We start from the raw sequence: 19,696 nt of genomic DNA, 5'->3' as shown, positions 1-19,696 counted from the left end.
TTGAACCCTAAGACAAGACATCTGTTTATCAGAGATTTTCTACTTCAGTTATTTTTGTTGAAGGCGAATGGATCAGGCAGTATAAATCTGTACAGGGCTACGCAAACACAGAAAACTTCAGTAGCTTTCTTACGTCCAGCAGCTTACACAGGTCTTTGATTTTTGGGAAGTACCCAGCAGCTAACACCCCAGAGGTGAGCAGAGGAAAATCTCAGTTTTTAGTCACTAGCAACAAGAGTACTTTAAAAGCAGAAACCGCTTACAGAGCTTAAAATCCTTTCAGATAAAAGGTTAAGGTCCCTCTTTAAATACCACTGGGAATTGTGTCTTTTGGAATATGTGTGCCTGAAGTGAGGTATCTTCAAACCAGACTTAGTTCTGGAGACTTAGGTTAATAGCTGTGAACAGAGTCCTTTCCCACTCCACTAGCTAGCCCAGAGGATATCCAGCAGAAAGGCAGCACTGTGGGAAATCAAATACAATGGACTTAATTAAATCCTGGCAGTTTTAACTAAATAGATTTTGTTTACCATCCCACTGCAACAGTGGGATCTACAAGGAGGAGCGAGGCAGAAGTGATGCCCAAGAAAAGAAAGCTAAAAAAAAAAGCACATCATCAACTTCTAACATTGACTGCAACAGGAATGTGTGTGCACTGCTCTTCCTCTTAGGAAGTTTATGAGCTCTTCTGTGCCATGGTTAGTCTCTATGAACAGGAACAGGTATAATTTAAAACCTTCATCACTCACCAAACTAGCTACCAGGTTCTGTATAGAAAATGTTTCCTTTTCACTGGGAAATACGTTTTTTTTTTTTCCCCAAGAGAAACAAATATCATCCAGGGTGAGAAATACTGACAACCACCACTCACGATGTGTCAGACAAAGGCACCAAACAGGCACAGATTCCATAGGTCTCACTTTCTGCCAGACCTTCATCTCTGGCACAGGATCAGATTTTTTTTTGCATTGCGTCAATGTTTAAAATTCAGTTACTATTTTCAACAGGAATGTATGCAAAAATAATTCTAGCTACTGAATCTAAGGCTACTTGATACGTCTAAAAGCCACGCAAAAACAGTAATTAAATGGCACCTGATTTCTATGAAAGTTTTAAGAAAGTTGGGATGCTAAGCACGGAGAAATGGCTGCCTAGACACCCGGGTCCAAAGTTTTCTGAAATGATAAACAGTCTTTTGAGGACCTTACCCTCCTGCAAGGTGAAAAGATAATCTTTTCTTCATCTCGGTTTAGTGAGTGAACTGAAGAGAATGTTGTTCTGTTCAATAACCAGGTCATTCAAAACTAAGAAACAGGAACATTTGTTTTCCTCTGTCAGTGAGTGAGTTAAACTTGGTGTGAAAGGATGAGATCTATTAGTTCTAAAATCAGGTTCTAAAATCAGTTCAATTTCCTCCATATATATATATATATATATATATATCTTTTCCTTCATTTAACAAGTCATTTTTAATGCTAAATCTGCTTAGAAAGGCTTGCCTTTTTTGGTTCCAATATATTTAGGAAGTCAGGGAGCTTGTGGTCATTTTATATAATTAGCATGAATAAATTGCAAATACTGCTTTTAATTGAATTCTAATTTCCATTCAAATATAGCTTGACACAAATCACACAGCAAAAAAGTTAATAATCTAATATAATAATAATACAGACTCATCATTCATTATTTTTCCTATATAATAATATGCAAAGACAAATTATGTTAAACAACATAATTGCTTAAATAAATGTGCACAGATACAGTTCACCTACTTAGCAAAACATGAAATAACCATGCTTACTGTGAATTTTGTATGTCTATATACTTACTGCTATCCTAAAATTCAACCTTTTAGAAAAGAGCCATGTAGCTCAAGTGTAAAACTGGTTAATCCAGCTTGCTTCTTTCAATAGTGAATGCAACTGACCATTAAATTCAGACGTACTTTTATTGTTACACTAAGGGGGGAGCGTTTCCTTCCCTTTTTCCTTGTTCATACTGGAGAAAATTTGCACTTGTTCTGATTTCCTTCAGCTTCTAACAGCAGTGAGCAGCTCTGCTGAAGGCTTGAATGAGCTGACTCAAGACTTCTCTAGCGAACTGCCAAGGGCCACGCACTGGCTTTGGTGATGGTGAACCCTCCAAATGCAGACCAGCAGCCTGCAGCTCACCATCACGGCTGCAGCAGCCAAGCAGCCTGTCAGGCACATCTCTGGCTGCCCCAGTGCCCCAAAAATGGAATATGATAATCACTCACATGGCTGCTGTGTGATTGTTATGATCCTGCCTCATCAAAATGAAGGAGACATTTTCTGTGAGGATGGAAATGTGCCAAATTAAGCACATGGAATTGCTGCAGATGAAGGACAGGGACGATGAGGAACGACACCGAGTTCCATATTCTACACGTTAAGTGCTTGCTTCTGCAAAGAGGCTGCAAGCCTCTGTTTAAGTTGAGGAAGTGGCAAAAGTAGGTGTCCACAGAGCCTCCAAATCTCATCAACTGTTTCCCATATCTAAAAAGAGATAATATCTTCTCATCGTGTTAAGGAATTTGGAATGGCAAAAGGCGTTACTACCATTCCCTGAGACCAAATGGCTGAGGGTGATGGAAAATCAGATGAATGATCCCTGGAACTGACAGAAATAGCAAGGGAAAACAGGAACCACATGAACTATTACTGCACTTCCAATGGAAGCTTCACTAACAATAACTTTATGATGCTGAAGAAGGCAGCTCGTGGACCTGAAAGCACAGTGAACTGAGGAACCCAGAAATGGATGGAACTGAAGGAAATAGTGCCTTCCTTAATTAGCATAAGCATTACAACAAGAGCAGTGAATTGGCAATCCCTGTTCAATTTCCTTAGCAAGGGGTGGCATTTAGGCTGCCACACGCTGTGACAAAAAGGGACTTCCTTTAGAGAAGAGTTACAGTCTTCCCAACAATTCAGTTTCTGTCTTTTCTTTTGAGGCTAAATGAAGGAACAAATAAGTTTGGCTATGACGAAAATTTCTGCGACGCAGATATTTGCTCACTGACAGCAAAGACTGTGCTTTATATCTGAGTTAAGCAACAGCTGTCAGCAGATGTTAATAACTTAATAACTTCTGATCTCCATCAACTCTATTGGATTTAACCAGCCCAGCTGCTTGTACAATTAAAATTGCCCACTGTAGTCTTTAAGAGAAATGGAGAGCTTAGGGCACCCTTTGGCCCTTCTTTGTAGGGGTAGGATTACTCTGGTCTCCCCAGGAAGATCTATCCTATCTTCTGATCAGCAGACTATCCTTGTGATGAAAACTGGGGAGACACCTATTTGTTGTATCAACTGTGTGGAAAAATAATGTGCTCTGTTGTAATTACATTTCCCAGTATATATTTCAAAAGCACTTTGTTTAAGATGTAACATTCAAGTCCCTACCCACCAGGGAACTTGAGCACATACTTCACTTAAGGTGGGCTGTAATCTATAAATGCAGCAGGCTGTGTTAGTCCAGTCTGGTCTCCTGCATGACTTTTCTGGGGCAAGATTCTCACATGAGATGAAGCAATGAAATCTGCAGCCTTTAGCATAAGTGCACAGCTTATGAACACTGAGGGCCCCATCCCATTCTGCTTGCCACAATGAAATCTTTCTAAGGGATGAATTTATTAGAACAGGGGAAACGTAAATATGGAAAACTTTAGTGGTGGGTACAAGCAAAGGGTTCAAAACAAGCTGAGGTAAGGTTCAGCTTTGATACAGGCTTCCTGCGTGACCCTGTGTATACCTTCTCTGTGCTGAGTTCCTCACAGGCTGAACTGATCCCTGAGGGATGCTGTAAGGCTGTGTGCTCCAAAGAGTATGAGGCACTGAGATTAAAAAAATATTCTAGAAAGACAGCAGGAAAAGGTGAAGGACTCTAAGCACTAACAAGACTGTGTGTGGTGTTTGAAGTGGGTGTGCACTAGCCATCTCTTCTGCAGGGATGTGCTGTCCTGATATTCTTCCTTTACTGCAAAGAAAAGGAGCTCTAAAGGCAGCTAGCTTATCTTCCAGGAAACCAGCAGTGAAAAGCAAGCCGCTTATCTAGTCCTGTGAACCCCCCTGCTTCTTTCCCTTCAGCAGCAGAGAGCGCGATAAAAGCTGAGATGAGTCTCGGTAGGAACCCAAAGCTGTGAATCTTCCTCTCACCCTGTCTGGCCAAAATCCCTTCATTCGCAGGGGGAATTTAGGCCAGAGATCACTGGTTCTAGCTCTCCGCCAGAATAACAGAGGAGAGGGTTAGAAAGGAAGAAAAACAGCCGTAACTCAGCAAGTATAGTCAGAAAGAAAGGAGCTGGAGATGCAGAAAATATGTAGTCCTCTGCTGTGTTCCCAGCTATATCCCCACCATGCTGACCCTTTCAAATTTACCCCGCCATGATATTGGGTGACATTTTTTTTGTTACTTATAAAGAAGGCTATTGTGTACCATTTAGAAGAAAGAGGAAGAGCTTCCTTCTCCCTTGGAGAGGGGCTGCACCTCATCCCATCCCCCACTCATGTGCAGGTCCATTTCCATACGAATAAGACACTATTAGATATCCTGGGTTCCCCAGTACCATCTCACCGAGGGATCCCTATGAGACTCAGAAGTACCAGGAGAGCTGGCTTGCAGGCCCTAGCAGGACTTGGGACAGGGAAGGCCAAGCACAGAGCTTCTTTCCCTGTTCTCCATCCTATATACTAAATAAATAAATAAATAGAGACTGGAGAAAATCAGAAGTGAAAACAGAATCGGTGCAGCTGAAGTTTGAGGTGGTTAAAATGAAAAATGGGACTGTGTCACTCACAGGTGGACAGATAGATCAATCAATTGATCTCGTCTGTACTGACACAGTTTGAAGCTATAATTCACTGCTGGGGCAATTATTCCAGCACAGCAGGGGTGGGAGTTATATCAGACAGAATCCAGGTGCTTTCAGTCAGTGAAGAATTGGGCAACAGAAGGGTAAAATTCATAACTGCCACCCACCAGTAACGACGCATGGGATATAAACTATGTCCACACAGCTGCAGAGTGGAAACTGAACGACCGACATACAAATAGACATGTAGAACTCTGAGGTGTGGTTGCACATTTGCTGTCTCAGCTCGCCCTCCTCTACTCTCTGCTTTTCTTAGAGAGTGCTCAGCAGCACTGCGTCCCAGTTCTCTTTGCCATCTTGCTCTTGACTTCTTTATCCCTCTGCACTAAGTGGTGCTGCGTCTGCAAGGTGTGAGGAATTTTTCTTCATAAGCCTTGATGTGTTCAAGAGAAGGCTGGGCTCATCTCTGCAGTGAGCCTGACAGGGGCTTTAACAGCCTCAGAGCACCGGGACAAATAGCTTCTGGTCCCTTAACCCTGCACAGCTTTGCAAGGCAAGGCCTGGCACTGTTGTTCCCATCGTGAGGGCTTTAGGAAGTCTTTCAGGCTGAAATCCTCTCTGTGGTGGCTGGGCAGAGCGGAAATCCAGGGGCTGGATCAGATTGGCCTAATGCTACAGCAGCTTAAGCAGTCTGTTTTACCAGAGATTATGGTTTCACTTACACAGAGCGCCTGAAAAATGCCACGGTTTAGGAAGGATTATAGCTGAAAATTCCATGCTTTAAAAGAGAAATAAAGCAGGGGAGGCACTAGGAAACCCAATGTGCCCAGGGGCTGTGCAAACAGGATTAACCTCTGCCCACAACACCTTTTGCTTCTGCCCACCCACATTTCCCGCTCCCATCTTCTCCCCAACAGCTCCCTACACCTGCTGTCTCCCGCACGGTGCAGAGAGCAGCAAGGAGCCTGGAAAATGCCCAGAAGCAAGGTCTCCCCAGTTTATTTTGGTAGATCTGTACACAGTCTTGCCATCTGCTGACAGTAGAGCCAGAAGAGAAATAGCTTTGGGGGTTATCCTTCTACTGACTGGGCACTGGCTTACAAGGACTCACTCGCGGGACTCTAGGACAGTATCCAATAGTAAAAAGCAGCGCCCGGAAGCTGATATGCTGCTCACTCTGATGACACTAATTAACTGCATAATAATCACCATAGACTCTAGCTTCTGTTCATCACATCCCTAAGAAAAGTTCCTTGTCCAACAGAACTTCCAATGGCAAAGAGGGAGAAGAAACAACAGTCCCCACTGAGCATACCAGAAGCTTCCCATACATAATCTAAACAAATGGGAATTGCACATCTTATGGCCAGAATTGATCCTTCCCAGTCAACTGACCCATGACCATATGTCTTTTCTGCAAAGGAGTCCCACAGCTCACGGATCTTTGCTGGCCGTCCAGGTTAGAGGCACTTGGAGGAGAACACAGATGGAAAATGATCAGTTTTGCTAGGTAACAAACCTTTGGAAACAAATGCCTCAGGATAAACAGCATTCACAGACAGAAACTGCCCAGCCCTTAATTGTTTAGGTGAGCACTGCAGCCTCCCAGTAACGTGCCTAGAGTCAGTTAAAGCCAGTTCTACTTTAATGAGGCTAGATTTATGATCTAATTATATGTCTCATTTGTATGTCTGTATAGATCAAATCCACCACAACTAACTTATATACCATTGGCAACAATTACCTTCATGGCAGAGAGATGGCTTTTATTAATTGGCTTTGTTTACCTGAGGGTGGTTGGTCTGTGAGATGATTTGGACGACATGTCAGCATGTCATCCATGCTTCTCTCTCAGGTGTTTAAATACAGGACTCCATTGCTGCTGACCCAACAGTGCAGTATCATGCTTTAGGTCACAGAGTTCTACAATTCCCAGACCTGTTACCTGGGAGCTCAGTTAGAAACAACTTCAAAGCTGTATCTATCGTGCTTGTGCAAGTCTGCACAAAAGAAAAGGAGGTCCAATGCAAACAGCAGTGAAAATGAGATCTTGAATAAGTTTCCCACATTTTCTCTCCTCCGATCTATCTGTTCATCAGCCTATCTGTCTGGCAACACTGTGCTTTGGGAACTACCAGAGACAGTACTGAGTGCATGCCACTGTAAAAAAGATCAATTGATTATTTATCTATTTATCCACCTATTTAATGACACAGTTCAGTTTTTCATTTTAACCACTGCAAACTTCAGCTGCACCTCTTTTGTCAAAGCTTTTAAGGAGCCCGACTTGACAAGCTTTGGCCATTATACCTAGCATACTCTTTAACAGATGCTCATAACCATGCTGCTCTCCTGGGGAAGATTACCTTGGGTTTGAAGAGACAAAGGGGTATAATTCCCTGGGCCAAACTGTGTGAGCATAGCATCGTCATGTGAGCACGAGAAAGCAGCAGGAAAGGGAGCACAGAAGCTTCAGAGCATTCTTCTCCTTCCCAACCCAATGCTTCTTCCTGTCCTCCCTCTCCTGCATGTTCCCTCCCACACTTCCCTGCATCCCATTCCTCCCATCCGCCACCGCACTCCATTTTCTCGTACCCTGCTGCCCTGCAGAGGCATCACTGCAGTCAGAGCCTAGCCCCCGGGTGCATTTACTGCTGTTGTCTCAGCACTGGCTCCTCTGATCTACTCCTAACCTTTTTTATTTTTATTTTTGTTTTTAAATTAATTTCCCTGTAGATTTTAACCACTTCATTTTCATTTACCCATTTTGTTCTTCCTCTCCTCCCTTCCCACCCTCCTCTTCCTCCCCCTGTTCCCTTTGTCTGTCTGTGTCCATCCCTTACCCTACCACAGAAAACCTCTCCTCTCCCCTCAGTATAAAGCAAGAGCCTCATGGAGCCTCTCTCACCCCTTTCACCCCCACCACGCCGGTCGGCTCTGGGCAGGCTGAGCTTCAGCCCTTCCACATGACCCTTTCAGACGATGCGTCCACGCCTTGCTACAGTGCCTTCCTTCACCATGGTGCCCACTTTGGGCAGTCCAGCAGCCAGCCTCTGATAGCAGGTAACCGGCCTTGGCCACAAACTCAGTGGGGATGCTGCAGGCAAGGGGGTCAGTTTCACCTGACGGGGAGACCAGTAAATGCTGCAAGCTCTTTGAGTGCAAGTGGGAAGCAGAGCAATGGTGTTCTGGTTCTGTGTATGCAGCATGTGTTCTCAGCTCCATGGAGAGTCACAGGGAGATTTCATGCCTGTCCTTCATTTTTGCAGAATAAAATGGGAAAAAGAAGCTGTAACAGCATAAAAGTGACTGGGTGTCCCACCTGGATGGGTTTGGGGCTTAGTAGGGAAATGTTTGTACAGCAAAATCCTGCATTGTCTCCATAACTGTAATGCCCCTGTGTACAGTGGGCCCAGCAAGGCTTCTGTGCGCTAGCCTAAGGTAGATGATTGAAGCTTGACGAAGTTAGCCAGCCCTGAGACTGCTAGCATGGTTGTTCAGCATGGTTTGTGAAAGCTACCAACTGAGAGCAGCATGCAGTCTGTAGGTGAGCAGTGGCCCTGCTGCACCGTGAGCTGCACTGAGGCAGCTGCTTCACTGGCACCTTCACGTGACAGATCAGGCAGTCATAAGGCATGGTCTGAATGTCATGACCAGAAAGGGATGGTTAGAGACTCTGAAGTCTTACAGCCAAGCTCATACAGACTTGTGGTGGTAGCCTTCGAGGGAAGGACAGAAGCAGGTGTCATAAATGGAGCACTTAGGAGCAGCAGGCTTGAGGGCAGGAAGGAGAGCAGAGTTTAAGGTAGGTACAAGGGGAGTTCCTGTGTGAGGTGACTGAAGTGTCATTGCTGCAGAAGCTCAGAGGTGGCTTGGATGAAATAGTGACAATCTTTTCAGGTGACAACTGAGAGTGTTGTCACTCCACTGACAAAGAACATAATTTGGGCAAGTTCTTCAGAATGCAGACCACAGTTCCACAGTGCTCAAGAAACATATCTTACCTCTGCCTCTTTCATGTTCCTATCATTTTTTTCTCTTTTGACCTAATATCCTGCCTTTGTCATCTTAGATGATACCTGCGTTTCCAGACCTCCCTGTAGGACAGTAGCAAGCAACTACAGAAAAGAATTTTATGTTCATAACACTGTCCAAATATTACTGCAGCCAATAAAAGCCCCTAAGCTCCAGGTATTCCTTTAAACCAGGGCTTATACTGACAGATTCACTCCAACAATGCGCTTCAATGGGGATGCTGTCATATATGACCACCCTCTGAGCTAGAAGGCACTGTGTTTCAGGAGAGAAACTTGCCATAGGACCTTTATGGAGAATTAGACTTGGAAGAAAGTGTTCAAAAGCTCAAAGAAAAGCAGGGTGATGAAGATGCAGTTCTCACTCAGAAAGCTCTAGGAGAAAGGTGACTAGAACTGGAAGCATGCTATGAAGCAGGACAAATGCTAGTTTTGCCATAACCCTCCAGTAGAAGAATTTAATGATCTTGTTTACCTGGTAGTAATGGGAGGAGGCAATGGAAGGGGATTGTTTCTATATCACAGTGCTTAAGAGTCCCTCTGCAGGACTCTTACTCGCATTAGTGATACTGTACTTGTTTGTTATCTTCAAGACTGGGATTTTGACAGATGATCACTTCCCAGCAAATCTTCCACAGTGTATTTTGAATACCAGCCTCTGTAAGCTCACATCTGAATAAAAACACAGGGGCGTATGTGCACAGATCGGGTAGCAGAGTGAGTGTGTGTGGATTCCCACCTGAATGGAAGTGTCAAAATGAATTAATTATGCCTGTTACTACATAATGTTCTCTCTGACTTTTCAGTCACACTGTTTTCTCACTCATCACCTGCCATTACATCTCAGACTAGTGAATACAGAAAACCCAAAATACACGAATTTGAAGCACATTTTCTTCCCTTAAAAGAATGTGAGAAAAAAAGAACTGCACTTAGTAGGTTTACGTCGTACTGCTTAAGGTGCAACTACAAATCACTAAAGCATCAGAGGTGATAAAAGAGTAGAAGAGTGTAGAATATAAATCCTCAAAGCATTATATATTTATTTTTATCAATACTGGGGAGTGGCTGGAAAACAGCTCGATCTCTGTCAAGCAGTTCTGTGGCCATTATCTCAGACAAAGTAAGCTAGGAATGTCAGCTGTGGCTCAGGAATCTCTTCAGGGAGAAAGAACTTACTTTTCTTTTTCTGTGAGCAAATCAGCTCAGCAATCTTTAGTCAAGATCTACAAAAGCAATGACACTGCTTTAGCCCACCTAATTCTGGAGAAATTTCCTCCCCCAGGGGTAATTCTCCACGTTGATTTTGTTTTCACTCTTCCATGTAACCGTTACTTATTTCTGACATCCCTGACAACATCCATGCAGAAACTTCTTGGTGAGCTAGAGCTCACCCAGGGAACATAGGGAACATGAAGGGCTTTGGATGGCTGGAACAGGTTGAGATCTCAGTAGACAGCACTGGAGGTTGAGCTGTAAATCTCCCAGCAGCTGCAGGGGAAAGATTATCTTAATTTATTTAGCCTTTTTTAATTTTTTTTTTTAATTATTATTATTATTATTTTCTTTTTGGTTTTGGCTTGAAACTCCCAGCAGCTTCTGAGATGATTTCAATTCATTTAAATGCAATAAGCACTAACAGCAAAATGCCCTTCTGGCTGGCCCATTTTCAGGCTAACCAGTCCAAATGAGGAAATGCCTCTGGCATCAACCAAGAAGCCTCCAGCTGCACTTCCTAAGAGATGAAAAATAAACTACAATAATCCACTTGGCCCCTTTCTACATCATCGGTGGAGAGAAGATACCAAGATGGAGAACAATTCACAAAATCTTGTATCTGTGATAAAAATGAAGTGAGACTCAAATTAATTTGCACAATTCCATTATTATATATTACACCAGCACCTGGAAGGTGTCCAACAAGTACTGATCTCTCAAAAAGCACTGTGCAAATGTACTGGGAACCTGCCCTTGCACCAAAGAGTTTGCAGCATAAAAAGAAGCACAGACAGGTGAAGCGACTTGCCTAAAAGCACCAGCAGGTGAACGGCAAGAGGTGGGAACAGAGACAAGCACAGAAAACACTTGGATCCCTTTCTAGTGCCTTACACATCGATCATGCCCTTAGGCAACATCACCACGTTTTTGGAACTGCATCGACGGCTTATAGAAGGGACCTCAGCTACTCTGGCAATTAATGTGCTGCCATTCTCTATTAAGCTTAGGGCCATTTTGATTTAGCAAAAACAGATCCAACATTTCCAGTGGGCTAAAAAAAATTGACAGTGGAAACAAATTCTTTTGAGCCTCACAGTGCTAAGTTTTAATATTCATCCTTATAGCCTAAGATCAAAAGTGCCACAATCTTTCCCCAGAATTTTCAGTGGAAGGTCAGCACATACATGCCTCAGGCTACACAGCACTTGCCCAACAAACTGCTAGTCAAATGATGGTGGGACAAAACATGACATCAAATCAATATCGAATGATCCTATCCCTTCTGATCCCCTGTTCCAATTCTTTCCTTTTTCAGGTCGTGATATGGCAAGCACTACCTTGCCTGGCTACCCACCCCATGTTCCCCCAACTGGACAAGGCAGCTACCCAACCTCAACCCTGGCAGGAATGGTTCCTGGTAAGTCCAGAATTCAATAATAGTTCATGAGTGTTTGAACAGTATACCAGCAGTGTAACAGCTTTCACAGTTGGCTTTGTTATTGCTTTGCCACCATTGAAGTCTATTCTTTTCACAAAGAATATGCCAGGTGCCTATAACCAAAGTAGCTCACCACCCACTCTGCAGTGTCTGTCTTTCCCCTGGTAACTGATTCACTGCTGCTATGGGCAACTAGCTATCTATAACCTGTGCCAATTAATTGGTAATTAATTAACCTTAGTATTCATTAACTAATGTAATTATTTTTCAATGATCCGTGCAGATTATTATGTACCGCTCGTGGCTTGGGATATTCAGCTGTTCACTAACTTAGGGTAACAACTTACGTCTGTCTAAAGGCAGGGTTTCAAACTGCAGACTGTCAATGGTAATTTAAGACCTGCAGTTTTTGAAGACCTACTGTCCACAGCCTGAACTAGCTAAGAGCTCAGCAATGATTAACAGCATTTCAGGAGAAACTAACTATTCACTTTCAACAGCCAGCAACTTACCCACTTCCCATTTATATGACAGTGCCTCCAGCTCAAGAAACTATCTACTTAATCCTATACTGCAAGGCAAACTGTTCCTTTGCCACCCAAATCCTTGCAAGAAATACTCTCTTTTGGCAAATGTCTTGAGTAATACTGCCCAGGGTATGGGGAGATCAAGGGATCATTTACCCTTGAAAAATTGAGAAGGTTTTCCCACAGTCTCTACTCCCCAGTTCTCAGATGACAGCTAGCCCAAGTAGATAGATGAAGAGGCAGGATTTTCATTTCTCAGCCACAGTAGCTCAGGACTCAAGACTTCATCTGCCACTGATTTCTGCTTATGGGAGCTGCAATAGCTAATGAGCAGGTAGAGTCTGTTCTGCAACCTCTGCTAGCAGAGGAATGACTCAGACAGCAACTGTGAGGTGTAGCAACAGAAAGCTGATAATAGAAAGCTTTTAGATCACTGCAAAATGATTTCCAGGGTTTGTGAGTCTAATTTAACCCTCATCCAAACCTTGAAATAGCCAGCTAAACAAGCACATGCTGCAGAGCACAGTTAATCAGTGAAAATATCACCAATAGGGAATGTTATAGGTCAGCCTTAACACCTTTAAATGACAAATCACTGCTCATATATCACAAAGTACTGGTTAATACCTATGGTCACGTTCCACAGCTAGCAAGATGACTACTGTATATGATCCTAAGGCATATAAAAATCTCTTGGACTATGCAGTGACCTCCAGATCAGGCAAAGACAGTGAATGGGTACCCTTCGAAACCCCCCCTTCAGTCCCTCAGTATAGATGACTGATGAACTTTTGGGCTGTTGCAGTGTTTGCAAATCTCAGGGCATCCTCTTCTACACTGAGTTTTTCCAGAGAGATGGTTTAAAATCCACTTGGCTCCAGAATCAGAAGAGCGTTATGATGATACAAATCAATTTTAAAAAGCAGTCACTAACAGTAATCAGATTCAGTTTACAATATACCTGTCAGATATAGTTCATAGGTCACAGCATACAGAAGTTATTGGTAGCACTAAAAACAGATGACTCTTTGAATACTTATTTCTGAACCACAGGCTCTTCTCAACTTTTAACACACAAGATCTCATGTTCAGTGTCTGCTATGTAATTTTAACACCCTCAGTACAAGAGTGATTCTGATGCCTAAACTGGGACAAAGATTTTGAGACTGCTAATCACAGGGACCATTTATCCAAGAACAGGAGATTTGTTGCAGAGGCTAATTAGTGTAAGACAAGAGTGTCTCTAGAAACACACAGATACTGAAACAAACAAAAAAAAAACCAACAAAAACACCCAAACCCAAAAACTAGGAATAGAATGATGAAGAAGAAAGTTGAGTTATACTCCAAAGAGATTATTATTCAAGTCTAACAGACATCTTTACATTAGAAATTATGCCCAGATTCAGTCATGGAAAGTCTTCCTGTGGCCTGCTCAGGCATCCTGCATTAGTTACTGCATCTTCCTACATAGCACTGAGTCCTGGCTGTGCTGGTCAGGCCCCACTGGTCAGCCCCAGCCTGGCAGCCCTTCTGTTCCTGTCTTCTTATGAGACGGGAGCCAACAAGCTGGAGATAAAGAGGCTTCCTGGGGAGGAACATCAGATAAACTTTAATGGGTCACACCGCAGGTCTTTTCAGCCAGTGCTTTCTGTCAGAGACCAAAAGTGAATCCTGGGAAGAGTGTAAGAGTAAAGCAAGCCAATATCAGCTCTTTCTCAAAAGATTTCTCTGCCTCCAATGAGTTGCAGCTCAGAGACTTTCTAAGCCAGTTAGTATCTTCCTGTTTAATACTAAACACTCTGGACAGAATTTATCTCCACAATCTTAAGCAGTGCCTCTTGAACCAATATAAGCCTTTAATGTCTGTAGCAGCCTATGGCAAAAAGTTCTGTAGCTTAACTGAGTGTTGTGTGAAAACTACCTCCCTCATTTGTTCTGAACACGCCACCTGCTAGGCTCACTTCATGCCTCATAGTTTCTGTATTAGAAGACTGAACGTACCAAGATTTAAATACAGATACCAAGAAATACTGCTAGTAAAGGTTCCCAGAGTGAAGACTACACAGAATATGGGCCTCATGAGATCGATGCTCTGTGCTTGCTGCTAAGCGTCCATGCTGAAAAGGGAAAACAAAGCAGCACATCACCAGTGGTTTGCTATGTGTCTATGGGCCAAAAAGACCAAGAGCCAGTGCTTTAGGCATATCAGAAATATGAAGCAAGGGATTATCTTTAAGGAAAATACTGACAGGAAAACAAACATCATTGTCCAGCTATAAGTGAACGTGAGAAAGAAGCTCTATTTTCCCTAAATAAAGGCTCTAAGCTAAAAGCAGAACCTGGCCAGAAAGCAGAATTTCCAACTCATGCAAAATTCTGATTTTTTGACATTTGTTTTCATCTTGCATTGGAATGAGGGCTCTGAATCTTGAAATTGTTCAATTTGCAAACATCAGGATGAAACATTTCAATAATGACAACATGTTCTAGATGTCAGGACATATTAAAATAATAGAAGAGTTGAAAGGAAATTAAATGAGATGAGAAAGGCAAAATGAAACAAAACAAGGAAGTCGAAACATAATGCTTTGTTTCAATTTGCAATCATTTCAGAACTTTTCCTTCCAAAACTCCACTGAGTTGACAAGCTCATGCAAAACATTTCCATTTCGATGAGACAGCATTTTCCAGCAGAAAGCAGTCACTGAAAAGATTGACCAGTGCCAACCATAGCTTTTTTGTTCAACCCATGACAGCCCTTCAGTAGAGTTCTCCTCATGTAGCCTAGAGAAGAGCTTGTCTCCATCAGCTGTACATCCATGCAACATGGTCAGTCATGCATGCCAGTATCTCAGAGGTCTACACACATGACGTGGCAAGATACATGTCCTGCATTTGCAGTTGCCCATGGTTTCAGGTTACTGGATGGATGTGGATGGAAATGAGCAGCCCCTGCATGCGCACCTGCAGAAGCGGGGGTTAGTCACTCACAGAAGGATGAAATCTGTGCATCTGAGAAGTGCTTCCTGCAAAGGCAACAGAGCACTTTAATCCCTGCCTCACTTCTTCCACTTTCCCAGAAAAGCCATCAAGTTTCTGCAAACAGTTTTGGTGAAGTGAGCATTCTCTGAAAGGAACTGCAGTTTACATAGTGCAGCGCAGAGCCTGCAGAGGGCTGGTGATGGCAACGGCAGGGAGTCGTTAAACAGAATCCAATGTTGATGAGGAAATTACACTTGTTTCATTAGTGATCGGGGAAGGCGATAGCTCAGTTCCTCTTGGTCACAGTTGAGCTCAAAAGCTCATTATCCTGCTGCATGCATGCTTTCACTCCTCGTCAATAAACACTGTTTCCAGTGGCTGCCCTCTCTCCTCCCTGGCTCTCCATAGCTGGGGCTCTTTCTCCTCTACTTAACCCACGCTTTAGGAATGCTATAAACAGTTTAGGGTGACAACTAGGAAGAAGGTGAGGCAGAAACCTTGAAACATCAGAACTTCTTGATGTGGAGAAGTTAACTCTATGTGAGGCATTTCAAAGCAGTAATTCTCATCCGCGTTGGCTTTTTTTTTCCCTTCCTGGGAGGTCAAATTCATCCAACCATACCCCACAAATGACTAGTGGTAGAGGTAAGCCTGGACTGCGCATTGCTTTTTGCCTTTGTATCCTAATCCAGGGCATCTTAGTCACCACAATAGGCTTCACCTATTCCTTCCCAGCTACCTGTTCAGATTTTCAGTGCAGAACGTTTCTAGATACGGAAACATGCTGAGTTATTGTCACTAAAACAATGTTTGTTAAGGCCTGTCATATAAAATACATTTTTATGTTGAAACTAAAAACTATTGTAAAGGAGCTTTGGATGGTAATTGGTTTTGAGACACACACATGCTACTTTGGTTATTGTTCTAAGCACCTTTAAAGGACCCAGCGGGACAGATCCTCCTTGAGTTTAAATCACTGCAGATGCACCAGCTTCGACAGTCTTCACTTCTACCATCCCCAACACTTCTTTGTTCTCCACACACCCTTTGGAGCAGAGATTTTGTTATTTAGAAAGCAATAGCACAACCTACTCAGTTCCCAAACACAATTCCCATAGCCCTACAGAGACATCTATAAAACAAAGAGAACCAGCTCCTTATGCACGATAAAATGTTTAAGAAGACTACAACGTTCAAATCTTGGTTCAGAGTCTTATTAGATCACAAAGTTCACAGCTAGTGTGGGTTGGGCCTTATTTGCCAAATGTGAAGAGGGATCCATAGCCCAGCTTGTCTTCCAGATTCAAGATAGCACCTAACGTGGCAACCATCAGAAATTTCTTTTCTGGAACCGTAATACAGAAAGTTTTTCTCTGTAACTCACTGATTAGTCATAAATGCGGGTCCCTGAATCACTTTTATGACTAACATAATCAAAGAACAAGAAAGAAAGAGTGATTCATGTGTTTTCTATTTTGTTTTATATTTAATCCTACCCTGCCCTCAGAACAGCTCCAGTAACAAGCTCAGCCAGTATGCTTCTTTACCCTCAGTACCCCAAAGACAAAACTTGGCCATACGCACTGACAGCAACAGCCCTGCTAATTCTGAGGAGTTTATTGACAGACTTGCGTACCTTAAAGCTCCCATTCCATTTCTTGACACAGGTTCTATTTAAAAGAAAGCTGATAGATATAGAAAAAGCTTGTATATGTAATCATTCTACAACCTGAGAATCAGAAATCAGAAGGCCAAGAAAAATAAACCAGTTCATATATTATTTGTATTTTTGAAATATATTGTTTTAAACTAATTTATTCCTTCTGAGGTCAATCTCTTGATTTTTAATTGTCCAGATAAGCAACACTGCACACAGAGTGCACAAAACCTACAGTGACTTGAAGGGCACAGCCCCAGCTGGGCAAGGAAGCTACATACACTAGTTTTTCTGATGGTATATGGATTCAACATGAGCACAGGCTTGATGAAACAGCAGACATAAATCTTCATTCTTAACTGTATTTCACAACTTCCTTGATTTCTTGCAGGGAGCGAGTTCTCAGGGAATCCCTACAGCCACCCTCAGTACACAACCTACAATGAGGCCTGGCGGTTCAGCAACCCTGCATTACTAAGTGAGTACCTCTTTGCCACCGCACCCCCCAGCTTCGTGCTCCTTCTGTTTGTCTCTTTGTTTTCTTTTCTTTGTTTGTTTGTTTCTGAAAAGGGCTTTCAAGTACTTGGCCAGAAGAAGGGCCTTTTCCCCCACTCTCTAGTCCAGTGTCTAGATGGGTATATAGATCTCATGCATCAGTTCTGAAGCCAGTTCTTTCATGAGATCATTCAGAATTCCTGCTCAGGTCTGTCTTCTTGGGCTACATCCACAGTTTAACCCAGATCAGATCAGAAACTAAATTCAAGTTCCGCTACTCTCTCTAGCTGCAATTAACATCCACTCAAGGTCCAATCAAAAACCCAGATGAGCTTTTACTCCTCTCCCAAGCTAACCCCAGAGGCCTTTGCTGGAGACCTGGATATTCAGTGGGAGTTCTTGTAAGACCAGATGGAACACTGTCTAGAATGGAAGACACCCTTCAGCACTGCATCTCTAATTGCCAGTAGGTTTTCCTTGCAGGAATATATCCATCTTTAGTGACTTTAATATGACCAGAAAAAGTCAGATCTTTTTGCAGAGGGGAAAAAAATTCTCATCATATCTTCTAACACAACAACTCTTTGCAAGAAAACAGGAAGATATTTATTATATGTAAAATAAATCAGCTGTGATTATTAACTACACATTTACAGAGGTTTAACAACTGGATAATAGATGCACACTTTATTCCAGTGCTGTTAAACCTCCGTAAATGCAATCTTAATAATCAATCACTATTTAACATACATTCAATAACTGTCTAGAGAGCTTTCATCCCACATGTGATGAAAATCCCAAGTATTAAGCAAAGTAATTTTGTTTCACTTCCTCTCCTGCCTTTAAAACTGGCCCACCATACCTTACCAGACACACTCAGCATATGCTGAGCAACCCCTTGGTGCACTCAACCAAGCATGGGGTATTTCTGTTCAGTGCTTGATGCTTCCCTCTCTGCTCCTCACTGATGGTCAGATGGACCAGAATGCACCTTCCCACAGAGGGTCTTCACACCCAGGGGCCTTGGTAACCTCTTTTCTCTGAAGCATAACCTTGGCCAGCCTCTGCTGACTGCCTCTCACTGACCCCTGCCACAGCCAAGTCCCCAAGGTTCTTTCTTTTGCTCCCTTTCCTTTTCCTCGTTTCCTTTTATTTTGTTTTTAGTTCTCCTTCGTTTCTTTTCTTTGTTTTATTTTTTATTTTTTTATTTTTTTTTTACTGTTTGTCCTTTCAACCAGTCCATTCTTCTCCTGTGTTAACTTTCAGGTTCCCCTTATTATTATAGTGCCACATCCCGGGGCTCCGCACCTCCCACTGCTGCCGCTGCCTATGACCGCCACTAGCTACCATGGAAACCACATGAAACTGCAGGGTGACAGCTTAGGCCTCCATATTGTACCTGTCTGACCCATCCCTCCGCCCCTGGGAAGGTGAAGAGAGCCTCGCCGTGCCTCCCCGCAGCACACCTCCCTCACCACCGCTCCGAGCGCTCACCATGCCAGACTGAGAACCCCATTCTCCCTGCATCCCCCTGCACCCTGAGGCACCTCAGGAGCCCTCCACAGCACCTCGGCACAGCTCGACCTCCTGCACTCCCAAGACTTGAGGGGAACTGGCAGCCATTGCCTTTTGGGACCCCATTCTCCTGGGAGCGGTATGGGCAGGGGGAAGCAGGGAGACAGCTGCTTACAAAACACTGATCCCCAAAGATACGCTCCTCTGTGGTGAACTCTTCAGAATGCGTAACCTGTGACCATCACCCTGTTTCCCAGGATGGAAGGAACAGCCTGACTAGAGCAGAGATGGTGGTACTAAGCCCTGCCCATCTGGCAAACAAGAGAAGGACCAAGTGACTTTCTGTTACTCCCCACGCACCTCATCCCACCCCCCGGCATGGCTCCTGGCGCTGGCTGCGCCCTGCGCGGTGCCCTCGAGGCCAGAGCTGGGCTGAACCTCACTCACACCCACGACTTCTGTGACACACAATCAGCTCAGACAGGAGGATGGAGCAACAATTACAAACCAACCGATGAAATGAAGAAATATATAAATAGATATATAAATATAACTGTGTTTTTATGCTTTGTCATGAAGGTCTGTAAAAAGGAAAAAAAAAGAAAAAAAAAAAGAAAAAAAAAAAAGAACAAATCCCCAATTTTCTAAAAAAAACCCAAGCAAACAAAAACAACAACAACAACCCCCCCACACAAAATAATAATTAAAAAAAAAAAACCCTACAAAAATAAAACTCCACGTCTCACCCCTCCCCGCCACCCGAATGGCAGACCAGTTCCTCTGATGCTTGACGCTTCTCTTTCACTCTCGGGTTTTGTTTCCTTTCTGTTTTGCACTACAATGGGATGGTGGTATTGGAGAGGATTGGATACCAGCTCCACCCCTGTCGCCTCCTCCTCCTTCCCCCTTCCCCAAATCCTGTCTCTGGGGAGCAGTGTGGACAAGTCACATCTGACAAAGTTACCAAACACATCAGTCGACAAAAAGCTCTCT

General features: G+C 43.3%; 1 protein-coding gene across 6 annotated transcripts in view; it reads left to right on the top strand.

Moving 5' to 3' along the window:
* Positions 1 to 19,256, top strand: part of PAX2 (paired box 2) — a 77,877-nt gene extending 58,621 nt beyond the window's left edge. For 2 of the 6 annotated variants that reach the window (XM_072340618.1, XM_072340622.1), the window contains 4 exons: positions 7,688 to 7,897; positions 11,402 to 11,503; positions 17,085 to 17,171; positions 18,474 to 19,256. In XM_072340618.1, coding sequence (XP_072196719.1) covers positions 7,688 to 7,897; positions 11,402 to 11,503; positions 17,085 to 17,171; positions 18,474 to 18,595 — 521 coding nt within the window. In that variant the 3' untranslated portion in view covers positions 18,596 to 19,256. Of the gene's footprint in view, positions 1 to 7,687; positions 7,898 to 11,401; positions 11,504 to 17,084; positions 17,172 to 18,454 lie in introns of all 6 variants that reach the window. The other 4 variants (XM_072340620.1, XM_072340621.1, XM_072340623.1 and 1 more) reach the window with 3 other exon arrangements.
* The last annotated feature ends 440 nt before the right edge of the window (positions 19,257 to 19,696 follow it).

The sequence above is a fragment of the Excalfactoria chinensis genome, chromosome 6 (assembly GCF_039878825.1).
Source record: "Excalfactoria chinensis isolate bCotChi1 chromosome 6, bCotChi1.hap2, whole genome shotgun sequence".
In the NCBI taxonomy this organism is placed as follows: Eukaryota; Metazoa; Chordata; class Aves; order Galliformes; family Phasianidae; genus Excalfactoria; species Excalfactoria chinensis.
This window is presented reverse-complemented; position numbering and strand designations above follow the sequence as displayed.